The sequence below is a fragment of the Psittacula echo genome, assembly GCF_963264785.1.
Source record: "Psittacula echo genome assembly, chromosome: 5".
Classification (NCBI taxonomy): domain Eukaryota; kingdom Metazoa; phylum Chordata; class Aves; order Psittaciformes; family Psittacidae; genus Psittacula; species Psittacula echo.
This window is the reverse complement of record NC_137739.1, coordinates 28,741,339-28,768,201: the sequence shown is the minus strand read 5'-3', so window position 1 is coordinate 28,768,201 and position 26,863 is coordinate 28,741,339. Positions and strand designations below refer to the sequence as shown.

Sequence of the window (26,863 nt, the reverse complement as noted above, 5' to 3'; positions counted from 1 at the left end):
AGGTAGTTGTTGAGAGCTATAAGGTCACCCCTCAGCCTTCTTTTCTCTAGAACAACCCCAGTTCAACATTAACATATATTTATATCATTATAACATGATACGTATCACTTTAGACATGTAGCACTTGCATCTAGAAAGGATAAAATTTACAAATGTATTAGAAGCAAAAAGTATAGGATATAGCATACAAATGCTTCATCTAGGGACGGCAGTATAAGCTTCAGTTAATAACTTATTTCTAACAATTACATTAGCTGATATTTCTCTGCCAAAATTCCAAATTGAACCAAATGTCACCAAGAAGTTTCAAAAGAATCACTGAAATTAAGGCTCCCTTACTATCATCAATTTAAGTGATTTTACTACTGCAGGTGTCTACTACTGATATCTGTTCTTTAGATCAAAGAGAGTCTGTATTTCTTATATGTACATCCATTTCACTTTTCTGTTCTTATGTATTAATATAAATATGCAGTGTGGGGATTATTTGCATTAATATAAATATAAACTAGGTCTTCTGAAATACACTTGTATTTATAGAAAATGATGCTTTGATTTTTTTGTATCTAATCAGCATGTAGCGAAAATTTTAAATTAGTTGTTCCCTCTCTGAGATTCGCCTGTTTCAATAAATCAGCGCAGAGTATCTCCCAAGTAGTTTAATACACTACATTGTCTTTTTAATCCTTTGGTGAAAAATGTCAATGCACTGAAACACACACACAAAAACGTATTAGTTAGGAGAAAATGTCTCACGTATAAATTAAGTATTACATTTTTTAGGTCAAATGACTGGAAAACAAAGTGTAATATGTAAAGTATACTCAGGCTTGTTTAGAAAAAGCAGCCTTAAATTACTTTAATTAATTTTTCTCCCCACTACAACTGACTTCTGCAAAGCCTATTTAAGTAGCACATTGTTCCAAATATCCTTTTACATTATTTTTGCAGAATGTAATCAACGACAACCTAATTCTAAAGACTGTTGCCTTAAATTACAAGGACATCCCACATAACTGCATCTTGGAATTTTTTTTCAGTGAAATCCGGGGTTGTAATCTGGTGCTGACTTATACTTTAAATACCCTACAAACTTGTAACGAATTATTGCACATAATTATGGGTCTTCTGTCCCTCAAATGAAGGACATCTGTCAATAAGGGGAAAGGGGGGGAGGACAGGGGGAGGACACAGTACAAGCTGTCAGAAGGGATAGTCTGAGTAACGTTGATTCCAAGAAAACTGCACCAAGTTAAGTAAAAGGTATACGTAATAACAGGCACCTGAGAATTCAGTAATTGCTCATTATGCAATTATACCTTAGGCATTTTAAGCAAATGCTGAAGAAATAATACATGGAAAACCTGGCTAACCACAAAATTGTTTTTAAGGAGAATTAGGAAACTCTACACGTGGGTGCCATTGGGTCTTTGCTTCTCTCTCTGCTGGAACTCTGTAATCCTTATTAATCCGCTGTTTGTTCCTGGAAAGTACCTTTTCTCTGTCAGTAAAATCCAGAGTTTCAATTGGATTAATCTATGCCCCTTAGCCGTGGCTGAAGCTGTATGGACAGACACATGATTTTGACAGACACGACTCAAATTTTTTTATGTGTTTTTCCTTGCTGTACACTTTGCCAAACAAATTAAAATAAGAATAAAAAACAAACCTGGGAACAATGTTACCACAGGGTGCCAAATTTGCAGCGAAAGCCCCATAGGCTCCCGTCATGCAAAATTTTGACAAGCCTTGCCAAATGGTTTCTTCAGGATGCAAACTGCTTGCAAAGTGACTGAGCCCTTTGTGTTGCAGCTGAATGGATGGAAAGGTTAGGAAAGGGGTTTTTGTCAGGGAAGCAAAACTGCTGTCTTTACCCTATGAAGTTTCACCCTCACAAATAAAACATACTCTCCTGGTACAGGACAGTGCTTGGTTCCCTCAACAGCTCTGCAGTACTCCTTTGTGAAAGGAGAACACCAAAAGTAACGTCAAAATGCCACTGAAATGAAACAAACCCACCCCCAAAACAAACAAAAAACCCAAAACCAGAGGCATTTACAGTACATTTCAAACCCGAGGTTCAGCAAAAACAGGACAGATGTCTCCAGCTTATCAAATTTCCAAGCTGCACGAAGTTCAGACGCTGTTTAAGAACTTCGTATATGAACAAGCCTTCCCTGAGAGAGTAAGACTCCCTGTAGATCTAAAATGCTAGAAACCAGAGCAGAATGCCATGCAGTGATACACACACAAACATGCACAAGCTATGCTCACTCTTGTTTTTTCCATATGGAAAAGCAGCTGAAGTAATGCCTTGTGATGAAAGTAATTCCCACCTACAAGAAATTTGTCAGAAAGCTACAGAAAAGGCTACATAGCTCACTGTTCACATTATCAGCCATCAGTCTCAATACAACTTTTTCCCCGACAAGCTTCAAGTCCAACCATGCTCTGCACAACAGCAGAGATAATGGTTTCAGTTTACTCTATTTTGCAGTTTCTACACCATGAGCTGGGACATCCTGAGGCAAGTGAAAATAGACGGATAGCAGAAAACAGTGGAGATGGGAATTTTCTCCTTTACCTTACACCTTCTGCAGGAATTTGGTCTCTGCAAAATAGACTCATAAAAATCACAGACTGGTTTGGGCTGGAAGGGACCTTAAAGCTCATCCAGTTCCAACACCCTGCCATGGGCAGGGACACCTTCCACTAGAGCAGGTCACTCCAAACCCCGTCCAACCTGGCCTTGAACATTGCCAGGGATGGGGCAGCCACAGCTTCTCTGGGCACCCTGTGCCAGGGCCTCACCACCCTCACAGTAAAATTTTCACAGTAAAAATTTCTAGTTGCTTCAGGAAATCTGGGACTGGAGTTTTCAGATGAGAAAACTGTCAAGTGACACCACTGCAGAAGCCCAAGAGAAACTAATTACTCTGAAAATAAGGCGATGCAAGTAGATAATACACCTTAACTACACCAATGCAGAGCAATATACTGGCCCATCCACTGTCCCTCTTTATTATCATCTAACAGCATTTTGGCCTCCCATCTTCAGCATGTACAAGGCAACATGCAGGAATCCACATGCCGCTTCTTCGCCTTGTGCAGCAGACTGCAGCTGCGGAGTACCACACGCTGAACCATGTGGGGATCAGAAGATGGCACTTCAACCACTTGGTTGAAGTCTTCCTCCTTCAGGACCACTCAACGTAAATCTGAATATCATTTTAAGTGAAGAAAGAACTCTCTCCTTGCAGTGTAGCAACAGAGTAAACCACCAGAGACTTGATCAACTTTTTTTTTTTGTGTAATGAGTTACAAAATAGTGTTGCAGCTTACTGTCTACTACATCAGTTACACTGATTTTACAAAGGAATTAGCACAGATAAAGTATATCCAGTAATATGCTTCAAGTCAGTTTTAGATGCTTACCAGGAAAAAGAAAAATCCTAATTTAAAGCTAGATCCACTACAGTATAAAAAGCAAATGTGTATCCTCAACTTGCAGTCAGCTGGTTTTTGTTTCCAATGAGCTGTGGATGCAACAGGCATATATACAGTTAGAAAACAAATCACTGAGACACCAGCTGCACTGGCAAGCCACTGTAATGGCATGCTCTTGGCAACAGAACACATGTGTGAGAGAATGAGTTTATGCTGAACAACTTCAACAGTGAGTAAAAACCTCCATACACCATACAGTAAGGGCAACGGAGTAGCTTACTGGGACAATCTAGGGTATCAACAGAACCTCCCAAACACAGAAATCTTGCAGGAAAGCACTGTCAGGTTACAAATATAGCAAGATGGGCAATAAAAGTGAAATACAATCCATCAGATCAATTTGCCTCTATTTTAAAATATTTTCTTAGTGCACTTTTTTTCATCTTGCAGCTTCACTATAACTTACCAGAACAACTTCAGACTGAGGTTCAAAACCCGGTTTTTCCTTCTTAGAAATATAAGCACAAGTGGCCAGGAACCAGATGCACTTTTAAAACAACTATTTTAATTAGAAACTAATCATTGAGAGTGGCGGGGAACCCAGCAAGGTCCTAAGTAACTGTTTGAGACTTCTTCAAAACATCTGGCTATATTCATATTCTGTATCCATAGCCTCATCTGTCTCAAATTAAATGGACACACTCATGTAAGTAAGCCCACTACTATATACAGGTCTTCAGCAACACCATGAATACATCCACAACAAATGTATAAAATGGCTGTTCAACAGTAGTCTTAGATTACACAAAATGCATGTGCCCTCTTACATCACAATATTATCAAGCTCTACCAATATGCTGAATTTCCCCAGTTGAATACTGTTGTTAATAATTCACTGTAACCTCATAATCTCATGAACACAAACCTACAAGCCCCAAAATCCCTTGCCCTAAAAACCTCCATTTTAACCCTTTCAGTTATTTATCACCTTCTGCTCTAGGTGAAACTATTCTGGGACTCAGTTTTCTGCAGCAATATCTAAGACTCGTTTCACTTCTGCGGCAGCACAATTATTCTTTTAGATTAAGATTTAATCATGGATATAATGCAAAAACAACTGGAAAATGGCATCTCTTTTAGGAGAAAGTCTCTTGAAACATGCTTCCGTGGTGCAAGTGTCAATATCCATGACTAGACCAATACAGGTACCTGCTTTGACCATATTTTATATTTAAAGCAGTGAATTTCCAGAGACATTTCATTAACTCCTGGGAGCATGTCATAACAAATGAGCAGATAATTTGCTCAAATTTGTCTAGTGTCTGAGCAATAGGTAGACAGAATGAATTTTTTGCATTTTTAAGATCATTCTTGCCAAAGAAAGGGAGCATAAGGGCATCACACTGTTCTATCAGACACTCTTTTAACAATTAAGAAATAATACTGTCACAAGTGTTTATAAACATTGTGAAGAGGATTTCCTCTCCTCAAATTCAGAGGTAGAATTTCCACATTGTTTTCAGAGCAGATGGCACATTAAAAATTACTTCTTGTGCATTCATCTGGATACCATACAATCATTATGTCCTGAAACGTGGCTCTCTAGAGCCCACACATCCACCTTCTCCTGTACATGAACACTGCATCAAGTCTTTCACATGCAGCCATTTTAGATACTAGTTCCAAGCACCACAGACAAGTCAAAACATCTTTTAAAGAGGCTGTACCTGAATGTCCCAATTTGTTGCAAAAGCCTCAGGTAAAACCCTAGATTTCAAGCAATGAAAATACACTTGTAGCAATGTAGACATAACAAACACTATTTCTTGCAAAAGTTATATGAACCACATGAATGTGTTTCCTTTCTTCTCAAATATGTCTTGCCATGCTAAACATCATGTTAATATTAATGAAACAACAGACTCCTCAAAAAATGCATAAATGTATCGAAGACATAAAGCAGCACATGAGAACTGCACTTGTTTTCTACGAATGCACCCAAGTATGGCTCTATTACTTACCTCAATTTTATCTGTTTTTGCATCTCCCCAGTAAAGCTTGTCTTTTTCCAGATCCAGTGCCAAGCCATTAGGCCAACCCAGGGATGTGTTCACCAGAACTCGCCTTTCTGAGCCATCCAAATAAGCACATTCTATCTTTGGACTTTCACCCCAGTCCGTCCAATACATGTAGCTGTAAAAATAAAAGAGGGGAAATAGTCTATGCATGTAATATGCAAGTCAAACAAGTGTCAAGATCTGTCCTGCTTTTGAAAGAACTTACTAACTTTCTGTTTCGCCAACTGCAGGAAACAAGTTGACTTGAACTACAATCACTGATGACAATCTAAAGTTTGAGCATTAAATAGATTAAACTATTGAAAATGTGCAGTGGACCAATTCTTTCATAGTTATGATAACACTGAAGACACAGAGAAAGGAAAATATAACCAAACACACAATGTACAGGTTCACTGAAGAACACTATTATTTAGAAGTCACTTTTTATATACAGAGTATTAAACGGATAAAGCAAGGGAAATCTAGTTATTTCCAGAACATCTGACAAATTATACACACATCATCTCCCATAGTGCACCAATCACAGGGCTACCAATAAACACAAAACTTACCCCATTACAGGATTGAGCACTATTGCTCGAGGTTCGTCTAGGTTTTCTGAGATAAGGATCTTTCTTGATGTCCCATTCAATCGGGTCACCTCAATGCGGTCTGTTCCAGTATCAGTCCAGTACAGGTTCCTTGCCACCCAATCCACAGCAATACCATCTGGATGATTGATTTCTGTGGTTACCAGAGTCTGTGCTCCAGTGCCATCAAGGTAGGCCCGACGAATTGCCCGGACATCATCATCAGTCCAGTAGATGTAGCCTTCCACAGGATCATAATCTATGGCAATTGCATGTCTGATATTGTCTATCTGCAGAATAATGTCAGTGAAATCTGGCATGTCCAGGGAAATCCTCCTCAAGTCAGTCCTTCTAGCTAGCAGCAAGACTTCTTCAGCACCTGGGGAGAAAACCATTCTGGGTATCATTTCCTTTCTTATTGTGGTGAACACTTCAATACAGCACAGCAGGCCGTGAACTGCCACTGTCACTATAAGAAGAGATTTCCTTGAAATAAGAACATGAAACTTTCATCAAAATGTAGACTTGTTTGAGCAGGGAGTTATTCCTAATCAGTTCTTCTCAACTAGCTACTCATGTTCGCACTCTTATTTCATAAATACAGCTTTTACCCAGCCTCCTAAACTAATATGGAACACAGCAGTCTCTAACTACAATCATAAAAAACCCAATAAATTCGGTGGGTGTAGTTCCAAATATTTCATCATGTTATATAGCATTCCTCAGCCCAGCCAAACTGCCCACTAGCTGTATCAGTGCATTAGATGTACTTTTCACACATGAGCCCCACAGAATAAACGACACGGGCTAACAGAAGACTTGAGGATTTTGTAAGCAAATTACATTAATGATTTACTCCAAACATCCCAGCAAGAAAGCAAGTTACAACTACAGCAAGTATTTCTCATCTGGCCAAAGTTAATACAAAGCTAATTCTAAGGGAGTAGGATTGCTGTTCTTTTCTCACCTCTATTCCTCCCCACTGCAAAGTTTCACTGCTAGCGGAAAGGGTGCCAAACAACAACAAGCATATTTGAAAGACAAATGACATCGTCAGTGACATCTTTCTGGCAACTTCTTTTATCAGCACAAAACAGAACACTCAGTAAAACGTTTAGTTGCATAATGCATTTTTCCCAGATTCACCCCTGCATGCTTCAGCACAGAAAGAGCAATGCGAGTATGTGTCTTTCCTACCCTGTTATTAAATTGATGCCGTGCAGATTGAAAACTGACAAGGAGTTTTCATCATTTAGCCACACTCCAAAACAAGAAACCAGAATAAAAGTCACTTGTAGCACTTCATCCAGATCAGCAAACACCAGCGGGAGGTGGTAACTTCCAGTTACGACCTACAGCCCAAATTGAATAAAAATGGCCAACATGGGACATACTTTTTGAGCCCACCAATAATAATAGAAATTCAGATCCTCATGAGAATATTCTTCTAGAGATAATTCACATCTAGACATGTATATGGAGGTCTGGAGATTTAGAATTTGAATCTATTGCACATCAAAACCAAATTCACATTCACTTTGGGAGCTGTACTGTGTCATTTGCTTATGTATTTGGAAATCAGAGCTTAGTTTCCAAATACTTATCTCAGAAGCTCTGAAAAGAAATAGCCCTCGGACTGCAAGGAAAGGATCTAGGAAAGCAGCGTTGTAACATCCCCCAAACAAGTTCGCTACACGGCACCAAGGACATAGTTTAATGTGCACTTTGAACTACCTCAAGTCACAGCAGCTCCTGAATCAAGGGGTGCTGCACTTCTTGCCATGGGCTACTTGTTCTCACTTCTGTATCACCTCTTCTCACATGCAAGTACAGCATGGTTGTGTGTTGCAAACCACATTAAAGAGCTGATCCAAACAAAAATGAACTCAACAGAAATAAAGCCATCAGCCTAAGTTAACAACCAGACCGGTTTACTGCAGAGTTCACAAACACTTGTTGCAGGCTCAGGGAAGGACAAGAATCATTCATCAAGAATGATTCTCCCAGGCAATGTTAGCTGACGAGGTTTGATAACTACAGCATCAGCTGCACTAACAAACTTTGAGGAAAGGCTTGGGAAGAAGGAAAGAAACAATAACTCAGAGCTCAAAAAGCATGTGGAGAAAAGGGAGGAGGGAGGGCCCATTCTTGACAGCAAAGCAAAGGAGATGTCTACCACCAAACTTATACAGATTTTCTGACTTCAAAAGTTGCAAAATAAAAGATGGTTTTCAGGAAGAGTGTTTCATGTGCTTGAAACTTCTGCGTGCTTCTCGGGACATAACAAAACTGTTGTCAAAGCTGAGAAGGTGACAGTCCCAGGTGACCAGACAACTTAGCTGCATTCCTCTGTTGATCCCTTAGGTAAGCACAGCAACAGTTCTTAATTTTTCAAGATTCTTTTCTGTTAAGGGAACATTGCATCAGCAATCCTTAGAAGGCACTGCAAAAAGCATTCATTTTCAAAAGTTTATGTATCTCCTGGATTTTAGCACCTTTACTAAATAAAAATAACAGGATACCTAAATCAGTATTTGATATTTTACATTATCAAAGAATTATAGAACCTTGACCTTATATAGGCCTTGAACACTGCCAGGGATGGGGCAGCCACAGCTTCTCTGGGCAACCTGTGCCAAGGCATCACCACCTTCACAGGGAAGAACTTCTGCCTAAGATCTCTTCTCAATCTCCCCTCTGCCAGGTTAAAGCCATTCCCCCTTGTCCTGTCACTACAGGCCCTTGTCAAAGCCCCTCTTCAGCCTTCTTTTGGCCCCTTTAGGCACTGGAAGCTGCTCTAAGGTCTCCCTGGAGCCTTCTCTTCTTCAGGATGAACAAGCCCAGCTCTCTCAGCCTGTCTCCAGAGCAGAGCTGCTCCAGCTGTCTGAGCACCTTTGTGGCTTCCTCTGGACTCGCTTCAACAGGTACATGTCCTTATGTTGGAAATTTTATGCCTAAAAATGTTGCTTTACTTCCAGAAGAGTGAAAAAAAAATTAAAAAATCAATCAAGCAAATGTTTTCTTAAAAAAGACCATGGGGTACAGAAATCTAATATATAGCTTATACCTCCTCTTCTACCGTGCTGCTTTGCTAGATGGATATTCCAACAAATAATCTTTTAAAGATTAACCAGGTATAATGGCAAACAGCATGAAGGAAAGGTGAGACTGTCAACTACCTCACTGGAACTACTGCAGAGTACATCAAATGTGAGAGAGTTCCCAGACAGCTATTTTAAAAAGCTACCTGTGAACAAAAGCAGTCCATAGTCTGTGATGCTTTTCTCATTCTCTTCATCAAGGATTACCCCAGAAACAGTGGTCTCGGGGCTACACTGATTATTTCTGGATTAGAAAACCAGTCAAAATCAAGACAACATGAAAAGCATCAACTTTAAGCAGAAACGGAGGATCTTCAAAATAGTAAAAGGGTTGTATTCAAAACTGATCTATGCTGTGTTAAATATGTGGTATTTCTATGGGGCCTGTACAAATAGAAAGCCTTTTAGATCTCTTTTGTTTCATTAACTATTTGGGTGGACATTTTGTTAGAAGTATTTAAATGGTATCAAGTCCCATGGTACTAAGTATTACACAAAGTTCTTTTTTCTGACATTACCATCTCCAAAGAATTTACAGCTCCACCAGACACTGTTTTGTCCAGAGAATGTTAGCTTGACCACAGAAGAAGTGAAAAGGAACATAGGTCTTATTAAATAAGGATTAATATTATCTCCGTATTATCTTCTACAGTAGAGATTGTCCACAACCAAAGAGTCTCTTCACAGAGAAATTTCCAAAAGATCCTATCTCTTAATACATTTAAACACACAGAAAGCATTTGATTTTCTAATGCAAATTAAAATTACACCTTGATAGCCAAAGCAGGAGGGACAGAAAGGGACGGAGGGGTGAATTACTATTAGAGAAGCACCTTCAAATCAGGACACTGATCTGCAACCGCAGAGATTAGAGAGCACACTACAACAGCATAGCAAGTATAGCAGAAGCAAAAAGCATGTAGCAGAGTCTTATATCTTGCTTGTATATTTCTGAAATATTTCACTTGTGGGAGGCAAAATAAAACCTCCTGTTTTGTCCGAGTTCAGTAAAAATTCTGGCCTCAAAACTCAATGTGGAAAAGTGGATGTATCTGGGCATCCAAGCGCCATACAAATTCTTCTGAGTTTTAAATTATAAATTAATTTTAAATTGTTTTAGCTCAACTGTCTTAAAAAGTGAGCAACACTGCAGCTGTTCAGCCACCCACAGCACTATGAGTTTCATATCCACCTTAACTTCTGAATTTCCACCATATTAATGTGTCTGCAATCACAGCCCTAATAATTAAGTACGAGTAGTGTGAAGCAGAGGAAAATTAAATACATGCCTAGGAACTGATAACACAGCAATTACAAATATTACATGTATTTCTAAAGACGACCAACATTACAAGCAACGTTGCATGGGAACTGACAGATAAGAATCAAATGTATACATTTTGCCTCTTCACACAACTGATTGCAGTCTCTGACGTGCTGTTTCTGACATTTTCAGCTGCTCTGGCTATTTCTGTAGGCAAATACTATTGTAGAAATATTCCCAGACTCAGGTCTGTCCCACAAATATGCACAACTGAAAAACGATCTGGGAGAAGACATCTTTTCTCTGCTGACATAGCAGACCAGAAAAAAAACCTTCAGGTGACAACCAGAACAGTAGTCGAACTGGATGATTCTTGGGAAATTCTTCTAATTTCTAACATACCTTTAACTGAGACTTACGGGAAAAAGAAATAATAAGGGGAATGAGCTACTTGGCCAATTTAAAGTTCTGGCTGCTTGGCAACCTCTACTATAGAGATGCTTAAAACTAAGTCAAATAATTCCACAAGATTTCTGACAGACATGCATCTACATCCTTGGACACTGAAAAACATGTGAACAGAGAGAATGTTATCACAGCATATTTCATTATATTCCACCCTCTTGAAAGCTGGCAAAAGAGCATTATTGTGGGTAATTTTGGATAGGTGCAAAAATCCTGGCTTTTATTATAAAGTAGTTCAAAATCAAAGACTTGGTTATAACCGTATTTTGTTAATAAATTTCTGCTAGAGAAAAATGGAGTTGGCAGGAGGCTCTGAGCACATCCCTAAGAGATGAGAACTTGACACTGGTTCTCTCTTAAAACCTGGACAAACACGCTTGTCTGGCTCATTAGTTTTATCTGTATCATGGAGGTATTTTGATTATTAACGTTGGTAGGAATGTTTTCAAGGCTACAGAAGTGTTATGCCGTGACTTGCCTAGTGTTATCCTAGATACCCTAGAACCTGCTTAATACATGGCAGCTAGCTATTTACCTAGTGCTAAAGTGCTACAACATTCATTTAATGAAACTCATCTTCAAAACCTCTCTCACCACAGTCACTTTTGTAACCACATGATTAAGAGATTCCCAGCAGAATTGCTAACTGCTACAACATGGTCATATATAAACACCATATAATGAACAAAAGCCTTTGTTTCAGGGGAGAGGGGAGTGCAAGCTATTCCAACATCACAATTGCAGCAACCAACCACTGCAGCAGAAGTTTCTGTAAAGTCCCCTATGCAAGCCACAGATCAGAAAGAATTAGGTCCCTCTAAAGTCTCCATTCAGAAAGCATTTTAAAAGATTGAAATTAAAATTGTCTTATTTTTCCAACTGTTTCAAACTTTGAACTGTTTCTTTTTCTGTCATCTTTTTTTATTCAGCAAAACCTTTCTGCAGACCTTCCACAGACTTTTCAGTTCTGACGAAAAGCTGATGAACTGTTCTGGTTAACATGCAGAATAATATCTGAACTTAAAATGCAAAGAGAACAGAAAACAAAGTAATACCATTCAAGGCAGTTATTCTCACTCCCTGAAGACTATATTCTCTCTATGCAATCAACAAATCCTACAGAAGAAGGTTAAGAAACTTCTTTTTTTGCTCATATATGTGATGCTTTCCTCTCCTACCCAATAATCACATATTTTTAATATCCATGCTAGGTATAGTGTTTGCTTTGATTTGGTTTGTGCTCTTGTTATTAAAAATCCATGCTTCAGTGCTGGAAATGGCAACTGCACTCTATTTGTAAAATTAAGCGCAATCAGAGCTGACAGCAGCAAAGCAGGCCATCCCACCAGCTTGACAAGAGCCTTTTCTATTCTTCCCTTGGCCCACTTCACATTTGACAAGTGACAAGACATCTATAATACAGTAACAAATGCTCCAATTTATTCACCCAACCTAAACGAATGTAGACTGCAGCGGCTACCTCTGCTAATCTATGCCAGAAAACACCACTCTATTCCTTTCCCATTTGTCTGCCTGCTAATTAGACTTCAACAATGCTCCATTGTGAGACTCTTCCCCCAGTTTTATGCATGTGCACGTGCATGCATCTGCATGTATAGACTCAGGCTATTTACAGGCAACTTTGGAAATCTCGGGGAGGGGGGGGGGAGGGGGGCGGAGAGAGAATGATGAGATAAACTGTAAAAACGGGAAAGCTTTTAGCTCTTCCCTGAAGAAGAAAATAGTAAGCACTTTTTGAAAACAGTGTGTTAGAAGTACCCTGACTGCAGGCAACTCTTTTACAAGCTGTTTGAGCACAGCTATCTCGACAAAATAAAATGATTTATCAGAGAAGCAAGGGATTTTGCCAGTTGCTGTAATACAGTGAGTTACCTGGCAAAGTCTAAACATATGGCACAAAGGGTGGTGTGGGGAGAAGGGTGCGATGCAGAATAGGGGGGTGGGAGAAAAATTAATTATTCTGTATGGAGTCTATAAAAATAACTAACATTGCCATGCAATTTAATAGGCTAGCCAATATTCAAAACAATGACATCTTGCATAAAGGCTTAGTAGTAACTGCTCTTCATACCACAGGAAAATTGAAGTAATAACACTTGCTGTGAGATGTTTAAATCAACAACACTGTGTTAAACCCCATTCCTGCTACTCAGCTTTCACAGAAAATAAAAATATTTAAGGAGTTGAAACAAACTTTGGTAATGCCTAGAAATAAATGGAAATTCTTTTTATATCATAGAAACACAGACTTGTTTGGGTTGGAAGGGACGTTAAAGCTCATTCAGTTCCAATCCCCTGCCACGGGCAGGGACACCTTCCACTAGACCAGGTTGCTCCAAGCCCCGTCCAACCTGGCCTTGAACACTGCCAGGGATGGGGCAGCCACAGCTTCTCTGGGCAACCTGTGCCAGGGCCTCATCACCTTCACAGGAAAGAATATATTCTCCCTGGGTACCTTAACAGAGTCAGTTGCAACATAAACAGCACTATGCATCCCAGTTCAGGTCTTTATTTATCTTCCAGCCTGAGAGGAAGAGAGCACTGTTTCATACTGCGTGATGTTGAAGGGCTGGGAAAAGCTGTCGAGGTACTCTCCTACTTGACACTGCAGACTGGGGAAAGCACGCGAGGTACATCAGGTTTACCACCTTAAAACTGAGAGTTGCATGCAGTGGGAGTATGCAACCAACAAAACAGAAACAGGAAAGGTTTCTTTGAAAGAATGTTTTGAGTGCCCACATTCAGACAGGCCTTGATTTAATTGAAAGGTAAGTAGGCAATAAGGAAAACTAACACTTGTGACAAAGAAAGGAAATACCAGAGCGCTCACGTAACTCATAAATTACATCATATCTGTTTGCATGTTACAGTGAAGAGTTGTCTACTGTTTCTTCCATTATCTCAGTAGCTGAGTTCTAACAGTTACTTTGCCTGAACCAGAACAAACCCCCCTACAATTCAGAGATTTGACACATTTCTACCGCCATTAAAAAAGCCCTGCAAACAGAATATTAAACTGTACAGCTGATAAGATCATTAGCACAAAACAGCAGACTAAGACAAAATTAGTTTCTTCCAGAGGAATCTGCTGCAACCCAGAAGTCAGTTACCTTCTCTAATTTAGGACTGAGCTTATGTGAGACACCTAAAATTTGTACATACCCAGTATCACACATGGGAGCACAAAGCTTTGTAAAGTTACTATTGACAGAGTAGACAACTCAGGAGTTAGTCCTTTTAAGTAAGTCTTAGAAATATTTACTCAATATGGCATTAGTGTAACAGTCATGACTGTATGGGCAATAAACAATATCAAAGGTCAGCACAACTGTCTGGCTATCGCTGTACCAAGCAAAGAATCTGCCCTTATACAGAGGATTCATTCAAAACCTCAAAGTGGTTGAGCAACTAAGTCTTACACCAGACACTGAGGTCTGTCTACACCATACGTGCTTTAAAGAAAGAGAAGAGAAAGCTGGAAATGTTAAGTGGTAAATCTGAATGTTAGCTTATAGGTATCACAGGCCCAGCTTCTACTTTGTATTAACAAAAGAAAAAAATAAAAGAGCATCCCTTTGCACAGAATTCTTAACAGTTCATAAGAAGTCATAGGAAAAAAGATGGGCCAAGAAAAAGTCTGTCAGAAATCCTCACTGCTAGAAAAAAGGAACAGCCTTTAGATTGTGGTATTTCATTCCAAAGCATAGTTTCATAGTTTAAATGCATCTATTCTCTGCTGGAGATATAAAATACCACTGGCTAAAAGTAAGGAACCATTGACTTGAGAAGGGACAGCCATTTTACCACCCATTCTGTTAAACAGAGTTTTGGTGGTGACACCTTCAAATAAACACAGATGATCAAAAATTTATTACAACCTAACAAGATACATACTCTTTTTTTTTTTTTTTAACACTGAACAGGAATACAGTATTTGTTCTACAGCCCTACTGCTGTTGACTTCTAATGGCAGTCATTTCCCACTCACTAAGAGACCTTGAACATGTTAGTGTCTCTGCATTGCTGTCTTCCTTTGCACGAACAGAAATACATTACATCCCATGAGCCCTCTCTGAGGCTCATAGCTGTATAATGCTTTGAAGTTTAAGCATTATTTATTATGTTCCATGTATGATGGCGCCACACAAAACTCAATTCTGACCTAACACAATCACCTGTCAAAGGGTAAACATCATGGAAAAAAGTTACAAACAACTGTAAATGAGGGCTTGCAAATCTAGGGGGCATCCCAATCTCACTGTTGTTACATCAGTGCAGTAAAACAGAGCTCAAGTTATCATTGGGTCTTGGTAACTTTCCATGTGCAGGTACCGTGGTGAACACAAGATAACAAAGTTTACACATAAACCTTCTCAGTGCAGACCCAGGGTGTGGTTCCTCTGCAGCATGAAAACAGAATCAATCCAGAGACTCACTAGTGCTGAGAAAGAAGATACTATCTCTAACTAGCCGGTGTTTCAGAGTCCTGGAAAGCAGTCATCAATCTGAAACAGGTACCAAAGGCCAAAGAGAGTTTCATTAACTAGTCCAGCAAAACCACTGACAACAGAGCTGTAAGATGATGAGATGGCAGGCCTTCTAGAATACTCCTCACTCCCTCCAAGTTTCTTCCTTGTAGTATATTTCTAATAGATTTTATTAAATGAAATTATAAACAAGGCAATTTCCATATGAGGCTGTTTCATTTTGTCACTACATGAAGTACTCTCCATTTATATAAGGATAAAAGTTGCTATGAATAGCAAGTAATGTAATCTTTTCATACAGATCAAATAAAATCACAAACATAACACTAACAAAAGCAAGCAGAAAACAGACTCAAAACAAGCAAGATCTACACACGAATGAAAGGCAAAAAACCACTCATGAAATTTTTATGAAATGGAGTAGAAATAGAAGAGGTAGCATCTAGATTTCCTTGATTGTCAGGTACCCACTGCTGGACAGTTTTCACAACCCTGTCTGGTGTATTGAAAAGGTATCTCAGTGAAAAATAGTTCCATGTAATACTGAGTAAATAACACCTAGCCTATTGTTTTAGTGTTAAAGAATCAACAGGATGTGTTTGGAGTAAGTAGTATATCACAGGCCCAGATGCAGCAAGTAAAATGCTATTTCCTCATTCAACCCACTGCATCTCATTTTCATAGTCACAAATCTGGGTAATTCTCCACCTTGCAGGAACCACCATAGACTACTTGTACATTTGATCTATTATCCAAACTTTCCCTCTCATCTGGTGCAAAACACCTATAGGTATTTTCAGTGAATCATCTGGCTGGAGGGAAGACACCACTATGATTAAGGAACTAATATGGCTGCATGCATTGGGAGAGATTCCAATTACACAATTATCACCTTCAGAGAAGGACCAGAATAACCTTTAAGAAGCCACATCTCAGCCTAACAAAGAAAAAACATGAGCTCCACAATCCCTTGATAAGCAAAGGGAGCACAGTATACTCTTGGGAGTGCAGCAAGGAGAGGGGGAATGAGGAAGAAGCCCTCCAGAAATTCTGGATCACATCTCCCTGTGGTAGTCGGACACCAGGCACAAGACAGAAGACACCTATGAAGTCAAAGCATTTTGCAACCAAAAGACTGTGGTTTCCATGGTTGCATTTCAATCATAGAATGGGCAAGAGGGAGATAAGCATACAAGGCAGCTGTCAAGACTCTAGGAAATAAGGGAAAATAAGATTTTTTCCTGTGTTTATTTTCCTCATGATAAACAGATTAGGACATGAGTGCTCCTTCCCAATACAGCCCCAAACTAAACTCTGATTATTTTTCAGCATTAACTACTGGTATGCAAGATTTTGCTTCCAGCATCTTCCAAGTGCTAGAAGACTGACAGTTATATTAGGTTATTCACGTAAGGCCAGCAGAAGCTTTCTCAGGTACTTAAAAGAGCTGATTTACAGCAATTATCTCAAATAATAAATGTCGCCCTAACCCTTCGCTTTCACAAAGAGGCTGTTCATCTCTAATTAGCAGTTTTCCTACTTAATCAGAATGTCTGGATTAGTCCATACTGTTTCTCTTTATTAATCAGGAAGATGTGTTATAGCAAAGGGACCTCCTTCTCTGAAAATATAATAAGGGAAGCTGACTCTTCAAACACCTAAAGTTAGCGCTGCCTTTTCCAATTATGAAAAAAATTTCCTCTTTTTTCACTTGAGCAAGCAGATTTTCCTAGTTCATTTGATAAACTACAGCTGTCACACCTTCCCAGCAGACAGAAACCCGCTGGAGAAGTCATGACAGTCTGGTGAAGTTCCTGCTAACTGGAAAAGGAGAACTAATAACCCCCTTTAAAAAAAAAACAAACCACCAAAAAAACACAAACAGGAAAAAGGAAGATCCAGGGAATCAGAGGCCAGTCAGTCTCACATTGTTGCCTGGCAAGATCATGGAGCAGGTCCTCCTGGAAACTACACTAAGGCACATGGAAAACAGAAAGGTGGTTGGTGACAGCCAACATGGGCTATCACCATGTTCACCAAGGGCAAATTGTGCCCAACAAATCTGTTGACCTTCTGTGATAGGCCAGAGCAACTGTTTAGAACCAGAGAGCAAGAATGAATCAACACCAAAAGCCAAAATTAAAGAATAATGGACTATTCTTTTAATGCTGACACAATACTTACAGCTTCAGCAGATCAACAGTTACTTGTTTAGAAAAAATGTAAAAGGTGTAAAAGTTTGTTTAGACAAAGTGTAAAAAACCCTGAATATCACAGTTTCAATGCATAGAGACATAACCCACAGCAAAGCAAATAGTGGTGCAGCCTGTCCTTTAGTTCACGTTTCCTTAATTACCTAGGCCCATTACCATTCAACACTGTTCTTAAAGAGCTACAGAGCTCTCACACCTGAACATTACCAATATATGTATTCTTCAATATCCAAGAGAGCTGAAATCACCTAAGAGCCTCTGGGCTTTTCTGCACAAGAATACTTTCTGATAGAGATACACAGTAACACAGTTCTACTCGTGCCAGTAAAGCCCCCATGCAGGCACAAATTTTGAGAACGCAATGATTTTTTCCCTTGCAGACAAATCTCCAGTAGCATTTGAGTAATTCACTTAAAATCTTAACATCAAAGAAGCTAATATGCCCAAGTGACTTTGGCGCTTTTGCTCAAGCCAATAGGAACAAAATGCAAACATGGTGTACATCGTGTACAAAATGCAGACATCTGTACTTTCTGATATGACTTCACTACAAAAAACTTGTACAGAGAACAAAAAGTCAGTTCCTTGCAACCAAGAAGTTAATAAATAAAAGGAGAAAGAGATGCACATGGATGTTGGCATAAGGCAGACAGGACAACAAAAGATGTAGAGCTTGGGAAAGAAATAATCCAGAAAAATGGACCAAAAGGCCACATTCTTATGCAAAATGAGATTTCCTGTTCCCATCCCACTTTTTTGCCCTCCTTTGACAGAATACCCTTGACAGATTGTCTGACCTGACAATGGAAAGGTGAAAGCACAGTATAAGCAGTCGCTCCTGCTTGTGCTATCCGCCAAAACCCCAAGAGCAGGCTGACCTTCATTCCCACTGCCAGAAACATGAGGTCAATATTAACGTTTAAAAAGGTTGTCCTGAGCATTCAGCAACATTTTTTTTAAAGCTGTGAAAAGGCAACTTTCCAAAGCTGGAAGGAGGAAATAGAAAGGTCTTTCAGCAGCTGCAAGAACTACCTTACAAGCCGTTCAATTGCAGCAGGATGAGCTAATAAAACTGGCCCTTAAACCCTAGAGGTTCAGTGTTCAAATTCTGCTTCAAGTTCGCAAATGAAAGGAATATCTTATGCTTGCTAAGTACTCAAAGGAATCAAGCCACATCAGAAAATTACTATACTATTTGACTAGACTCATTGAAAATGCATGGGAGACAGGCAGCAGAGTCTGTTGGCAGAACATTCTCTAAAACCTTGCCTCCTAGTGTCCCACTAGCAGTGTTAATTGCCTGCATTTTTAAAAGAGGCTTCCTGATCAATGCTAATACCAAGTTTTCAATGTGTACTCCTAGACTCATTCAACTTACATATGAAATATGCATATAGTTACACTTTTCAATTAAAGCATATACTTTAGCTATTACCCTTTAAACAGCTTTCTACTGGGTGTCATAGAATCAGAATGGTTATACACAAGCCTGTCCTACTACTCAGTAACATGAACATAGCCACCTAGAAAATTATTTTCTCTAGCTCAGTTATCTCAAGCAGCAAACTTCATAAGCCTTTTCACAGAAAACCTTGCCTCACTTTTAAAAATTAAATACAAGGTCCAAAAAACATAAACTAGACCCAGGACTTAAAAATTCCTAGTGCAAATTTCTCATAAACCCTTCCCACAATGCAGCCCAAAGGGAAACAAGAGGGATGATTAATCTTCAGAACCAGAAAGACAGTATTGTTAGTTTAAATCTTGATTTTTCTGTACAAATTATTTCAGTATAAAACTAACTGAAGCAGGGGTAACTCACTGGATTATCTCCCAAATAGCACCTTGAATGAATTATTGGCACATCTGTGTACAGAACGTCCCAAGCATATCTAATTTCGAGATGCAACTTGAAGGCAACAACTTGGCCACCACTACTGCATCACTGGACAATGAATGGGAGGAACCAGAAGTCTGTCTATGGTCCGTTGTCCAAACACAAAAATGTCCTACAATAGCTTACTTCTAATAAAATTTTTCTACAATGGGCTCCACATACTACTTTATTCCTGCAGAGATCTGGCAACACGTAATACAGTCAAAAGACACAAAATACAGCCAAAACGCTCCAGTTTCTGATGCAATGGATTGCTCTAATTCATAAAAATTACTCTGTGACTGTAGAAAAGACAGGCTCCTACCTGATTTGCATGTCCTGCCATCGTCTTCCAGCTGCACACCAGTGGGGCAGGCACAGCTGTAGAAGGGGTCTCTTGGAGAGAGCAGGCACAGATGGGAGCAACCACCATTGTTTTCTTCACATGGAGTGTGAACTGCAAGAAACCAAACAGACTTATTTTCATATTTCTAGAACCATTAAAGCCCTCTTTTCTCCATGAGGAAGAATATATAGATTCAAAATGACTGGCACGACAAGCAGAGGAACCACAATATAAAGTGTTTGATTCTCTCCTGTCCAGCATCTCACTTCTAGGGGCACCTAAATTGAGATGCACACAAGAGCTGATTTTGAAAGAGCTGACAGCTCGGCACATTCACACTATACAGTTCCTTCAGTGTTTTTAAAGCTGAAACAGCTAACAGCTTTGGACTTCGATTATTTTGTGGATGCTGCGTCTGCTAAGCATCATGAAAATGGAAAACAAGGCTTGGAGGATGGTGATGGGGTGGGGGTGACCAGTTCTAGGAAAGAAAGGAAAATGCAACAATTTGTACAATTCCTACATTACAGTTGTGTTGCATGTTGGAAATACCTTAGAAATCTTTTTCAAAAGCTTTCACAGCAAGACATATCCATGAATCATCAGGAAATGCAGAACAGCAACATGTAAAGTCCTCAATTTTGAAAACAAAAAAAAAAAACTGGGGGGAGGAAGGCAGGGAGAGGATGGAACAGACACGAGAACTGCATGTACCTACCTCATTTACATGGGGGAAAAGTGGCAACAAGAGATCAAACTCTAACCATAAATAATTATGGACAATATTGCCAGCTATTAAAGAAAAGAAACCTGCAAGTTGTGCAAGATCTCTCAGTTATAGTTTGAATAAGCGTCTGAACTGCTTTAATATGAAACTACAAAATTTCCAGCTAATTTGGCTTGTGTTACTTCAAAGAGGGAAAAAAGCGAGAGGAAGAAATCCAAGCCTGATCTTAATGAAGTCAATGGCATCTGAGCTATTTTCAGCATATGCCATTTCCCCGTGCACCATATTTTCTTTGTGACTGACCCAGAAATATGATGACCCAAGGCTGGGACATTCCCTGAGCTAAAAGCAATGCCAGGAATTCAGCACAGACAAACTCTTATCTGGAGCTGTGAGATAAACCAGGGTGCTGTGCAGGCCTGACAACCTCAATGAAAACTTGCACATGTTCCATCACTAAGATGATCTCCAAACTTCTTTTGTTTACTTTCAGTCCTGTTTACTGACATCCTATAAACTCTACTGGAATAACAAACATTATCTTCAGGGAAGCAGACTTTACAGGCATAAATAAATAGCTGGCATAAATAAAGCAGCAAATCCAAAGTACAAAAGTTTCTCTCCTAGGCAAGAGGTGATTCTTCCCATAGCTACTCAATTATATACATTTCCGCCATTGCTTTCAAGTCCCAATCTCACAATACTAAAAAAGACCCAACTAGACTAACATAGCCACATGCAGCCAAGAAAAACCTTAGGCTGCATAGTATCACATGCATATACAAAATATATACAGCATCATGCAAATCTCAATTCTCTTCACCTGCCTTCCTTTGAGGTAGCATCACACACAAAGAAAAAATAGAGGCAGGCGTATGTTTCATATAAAAGCTCAGATTTAAAACCCTTCCATAGTGAAGCATTCATCACCTATTTGTTACATATTGAAGATAAACATGATCAAGCCTGGACTGCAAAAGCTGTACTTATAAGTACAGGAACATTACATATTTTGTGGTAATTCTACTTACTAAAAAAAAAAAAGTAATGATATGCATTTTTTTCCAGTTGTCTTTAAAATAATAGTGTTAAAAAGATGCCAGCTGAGTTTTTATCATTCTCATTCTAATATTTCAAATCAAAAGATGTCACTGAAATACAGCACTGGATTTTGAATTTTGTTATCCCAAGCAGGATGATGATTGAGCTCGTGTCAATTCATGTTGGAATTTTCAAAGAAAGGTACAGGATTCAGATACTTACATACCTCTAGAAACCAATCTCTTGACAAGTATTCAAAACCCCGTGACTTCACACTAACCATTTTGTGATTAACATTTATCCTGATAAATAAGTAACAGTCATGCAAAAAGTTTCAGGGGAAGTAAAACATACAGTATGGCTGCCGGTCCGAGCTTAAAACCTGGATGTCCATCGGTGAATATAGAGAAGACAGTATTTCTCTCCTTTTCTCTCCTGTCCTTTTGTTACAGGCATGAATGGAGCGTGTTTGCCAGTCCGTCCAATACAAAGTGTCCCCAGATAACGTCAGTGCAAAGGGATGAGTAAGACTACCTTCAACAACTTTTTGCCTGGATCAACGAAAAAACAAGGATTAAAAGTGCATTGTTTCCACTTGTTACCATGCAGAAAAAACCCAAACCAAACCAGCTTTGTAAAAACTCATGGGAATTGGGGTTTTTTTAACAGATTCACTGGACCAAGAGATTAATTTGGTGATAAGTGATAAACAGACTGAAAAATATAAAACAAGACTTTGCCCCTTCATAAAAATAAAGACAAGAGCATACTTGATTTCATAGTGATGTCGTATCTGGTTAGCTCCACACTGACCCCTGGAAGACCACACCTAAGTTTCTTAACAAGGCTGTGCATATACCCAAACACAATTGCCTTTTGGAGTCCTACATCTAACATAAGAAGCACATAATGTGTTGGAGCCAGCCCAGAAGAGACCACAAAGATGCTGTGAGATGAAAAAAAGACCACAGAGATGCTGGAGCACCTCTGCTCTGGAGACAGACTGAGAGAGCTGGGCTTGTTCATCCTGGAGAAGAGAAGGCTCCAGCAGGAGACCTTAGAGCAGCTTCCAGTGCCTAAAGGGGCCAAAAGAAGGCTGAAGAGGGGCTTTTGACAAGGGCCTGTAGTGATAGTACAAGGGGGAATGGTTTAAACTAACAGAAGGGAGGTTTAGATGAGATCTTAGCCAGAAGTTCTTCCCTGTGAGGGTGCTGAGGCCCTGGCACAGGTTGCCCAGAGAAGCTGTGGCTGCCCCATCCCTGGCAGTGTTCAAGGCCAGGTTGGACGTGGCTTTGGGCAACCTGATCTAGTGGAAGGTGTCCCTGCCTGTGGCAGGGGATTGGAACTGAATGAGCTTTAAGGTCCCTTCCAACCCAAACCAGTCTGTGATTCTACAATTCGGAGGAAACGCAGGTCCAAAGAGTGCTCCTCCAATTAAAACATTACTTTTTTTGTCCCCCTATCCAATATATCATATTTTTCTCCAGAGCTTCAGTTGTACTCAGGCCTTTCCTATAGCAGAAAAAAGAAGAAACAACCTGAGAGTCTCTTTAAATTACCCCTCTTAACTTGGTCAGCAGCAGATTTAAATGTAGAGCAGTGGCTGTATTCTAGTATCATAGCAGCTGTTTTCCACAATACATTGCCCCTATTTCCATCATTCTTAGATATCAAATCTCCCCTTCTCCTGTAATTACATCCCTTGAAACAGTTCCAGCCTATGTGCTTGCAAATTGATGGCTGCTGAGATGTAACCGGCAGATTGCTCCAGCAACATTCATCCACCATACAGAAGGCAAATTTCATTTTTATTGTAATTCTGAAGGAATTCTGAAGTGATTCTGGGACAGGGGATGGTAGAAGCCTTTGAAACACTGTAAGATTTCTTTATTGGCAAGTCTGGGTGAAACTAATTTAGGAAACTTAAACTCTGTGTTTAAGGAACAGAAGCAATCTCCGTAGTTACCATCTAGTTTGAACCAGTATTGAAGTCTACCTAGACACCAGAACCTGTAACTCACAACTTCACAGACTTTTGTTTCAATGCTTATCAGTAGACGGCAAAAAAGAATAAAAATTTCCTTTTAGAAAAGAGTTAAAAATAAGATCAATATTCATGGCATTTTATTAAGAGGCATAACATTTTAAGAAGGAAGTTTTATCATATCGTAACAATATGAAATATATGAAATATACAATATGAAATATATAAAGCTAAATGACATCAAGCTATTATATTGGACAATGCAGTTAGACACAAGGAATTACCAGAATGCATCCAGCACAGGAATATCCTTAAGCATGCATTTACACCCTCCAGGAGTTAAGTAAAAGATGTAAGAAGTGTACAACATTAAGCTTTTTTTTTTTAATGCAAAATACATTGATTTTTTCTAAAATATTGTTTCATTTACAGTTCAATAGAAAACTGCTTGGGAGGTGGTGGACATGCACTGATCTATCACAAAGTAATTTGGACAGATTGCTGGAACTGGTGTATTCAAAAGCTCGCTCCCTTTTCGGTGGCCCTTCTCTACCTTAAAATGAGCAAAATAAATATTATTAACCAACTGCAACTGTTTACACATTAATGCAAGTAAAGTTTATGCAATTTGCATGTGCACGATAACTGCAGAATCAGTGTGGAAACCTTACTTGCTGCCACCTGCCCCCAAATCAGAGAAATATATTCATGTTGTGTTGTATGAAAATCTCTCTTAGATTTTGAATTCTGAAAGAGCACTTTCTTTCTATGAACCTGCAGCCAGCCTTTGAGCTACTACTCCCTTCCATAAAGGCCTTTTCCCTTGTCTAGACTTCTGACTGTCAGTCGGTACTTGTCACTACAATGCAACCATTATCTATCTCTTACACAGTGCTCTCAAAGGAACTTAAGAGTGTTTTATAAAGGATGTCAATATTGTTATTCCTCTTTGATGAGTGTGAAAATCAGGCACAGAATGCACCTCAGTAAAAAAACTGAAAAACACCATGGAAAATGCAGTGGGACATTTTTCTTTTCTTGAGGGGGGGGGATATTATTCTTTTTCACAGATATACATAAAATGCAACTCCTCAAAGTCTTTACCAAAGCAAAATGATTTCACAACATAGGCATTTAAGATTTTTTGAAATCACAGAAACGAAAATGCCATTTTAAACCACCTGAAGACCAAAGCCAGACCAAAATGCAGAGACTTGCCTCCTCGGCAGAACATTTCACTGGCAGACGACATACTTCAGGGACCAACACAACCTGCCTATTGAACACTGCCCAGAACTGAAGGTGCAGTCTCCAACTTCTAGGTGTGCCCTGTCTGAAGGGTCACCTCTTTGTGCGTACAAAAACCAAAACTCAACAGCACACTTGGTCTGGAGCCACCAACCAAAATTTCCATACTGCTACATACTGCTTCCTTCTTGCTTGCAGTCTAAAATAAGCTGAATTTGGTTAATTTACAGGCATGCCACAAAGGACGTGTTTGGATGAGCACAAGAATAAGTGTGTCTCAATGTATATTTCCTGTTGAAAAAAAAAGATACAGTAACAATACTGTAAAATTCCAGTCACTTGTTAAACATTAAATTGCCTAGGGCCATGGATAAGCATCTCCAACTACTTGCAAGATGAACGTGAGCCTAAAATTGAAAAATCCTGCTGTACAACATGGCTATAAATAGTCTACAGTGAAACACTGACAGAAATAGTCTTACTATTAAAACTATTTTTACAGGACGTAAGGTTACTTTACTATTTGCAAGGCTATTAACAATTGCATTTAGAAAGAACAATAAGGTACTGGCAGTATTCTAGATTACTGAAAAGAAATGCCTCAGTTCAAAATTTATGCAGGAGGTGAGAAATAACTTACACTGTAAATAACATAACTTACCTAAATGAGCCGTCCAGATTTGCCCTGTGAATGAAACTCAGTTTTGCATCAGCCCAGTAAAGTTTCTGCTCATCAAGATCTATCGTGAGTCCATTTGGCCAATAAATATCTGAATCGACAATTATTTTTCGTGTGCTGCTGTCCATTCCTGCCCGTTCTATTCTGGGTGTTTCACCCCAGTCAGTCCAATACATGTATCTGAAAAGGAAAGCAGAGATGCACACAGATTAAATCACAATACAAGTTGGTTAGGTTTAGGAACAGAAGGGATAAAGTATTTGTAGAATCATAGAATTGCAGAAGGGTTTATGGTTGGAAAGGACCTTAAAACTCATCCAGTTCCAACCCCCTACCATGGGCAGGGACACCTTCCACTAGACCAGGTTGCTCCAACTCCTGTCCAACCTGGTCTTGACACTTCCAGAGATGGGGCAGCCACAACTTAATGTAATCAAGTCACAGCTCCAGAGGATGCAAAAAAAGTCCTACATAAGAGCTTCTCTCACAAGCATTGCCTCTGCATAGTGTATTCCCATTCTTTTCCAACATTGGACAGCACCTGATTGTCATAAGCATTTACAACTAAGTATCACCATTGCACGTTCTTGCACGACCAGTTACTACAAGTTAATATCCTAAACCACATCTGAAGCAACTAATCACCTATCCAAGCAGGCAATGACCATAGGTGAATCTCCTTTTGCAAGTCTGTACCTGGAAAAGAATTAGAATCATAGAATAGTTAGGGTTGGAAAGGACCTTAGGATCATCTAGTTCCAACCTCCCTGCCATGAGCAGAGACACCTCACATGACCACATCACCCCAAGACTCCATCCAACCTGGCCTTGAACAATGCCAGGGATGGAGTCGAGTCAAGAGCCCTGGAATCTGTTTCTGACAATAACTAACTCATGAATCCGTGCAGACTTAGAATGTCACTATTTTAAATTTTGGGTGCTTTCTCCCCGCCTCCCATCCATGTCCCAGTTTGCCTTTGTAACAAAAGATGCTCCTGCAAACTGCAGTAGCCCAGTAGCTGCTTCACATGCAGCTGGGGCCATCATTCCAGGCAAGGAAGAACAGGCAGCTGTACAGTTATTCCCAGCACGTCACTCATTGCTCAGGCTTAAAACGCTCTGATCTCCACGTACATACTGCACCCCGATTCAGCTGTACCTCCAGTTCCAGCACCTATTTAGACCATTTTGGTCATAGCAGCATATATGATCATTAGCATGTTTATCCCAATGAAGAGAAGAATATAGATGAAAATACAGACAGATGGACAGACAGATAGAAATGACTCGCAACACAATACACACACACTTCAG

General features: G+C 39.5%; 1 protein-coding gene across 3 annotated transcripts in view; it reads right to left on the bottom strand.

Annotated features, from left to right (window-relative positions):
• Positions 1–26,863, bottom strand: part of LRP5 (LDL receptor related protein 5) — a gene marked incomplete at its 5' end in the record, with an annotated part of 129,279 nt that overhangs the window by 62,896 nt on the left and 39,520 nt on the right. For all 3 annotated transcript variants that reach the window (XM_080619946.1, XM_080619944.1, XM_080619945.1), the window contains 5 exons: positions 5,469–5,640; positions 6,080–6,476; positions 19,850–19,981; positions 21,993–22,189; positions 25,532–25,729. In XM_080619946.1, coding sequence (XP_080476072.1) covers positions 5,469–5,640; positions 6,080–6,476; positions 19,850–19,981; positions 21,993–22,189; positions 25,532–25,729 — 1,096 coding nt within the window. The remainder of the gene's footprint in view (positions 1–5,468; positions 5,641–6,079; positions 6,477–19,849; positions 19,982–21,992; positions 22,190–25,531; positions 25,730–26,863) is intronic.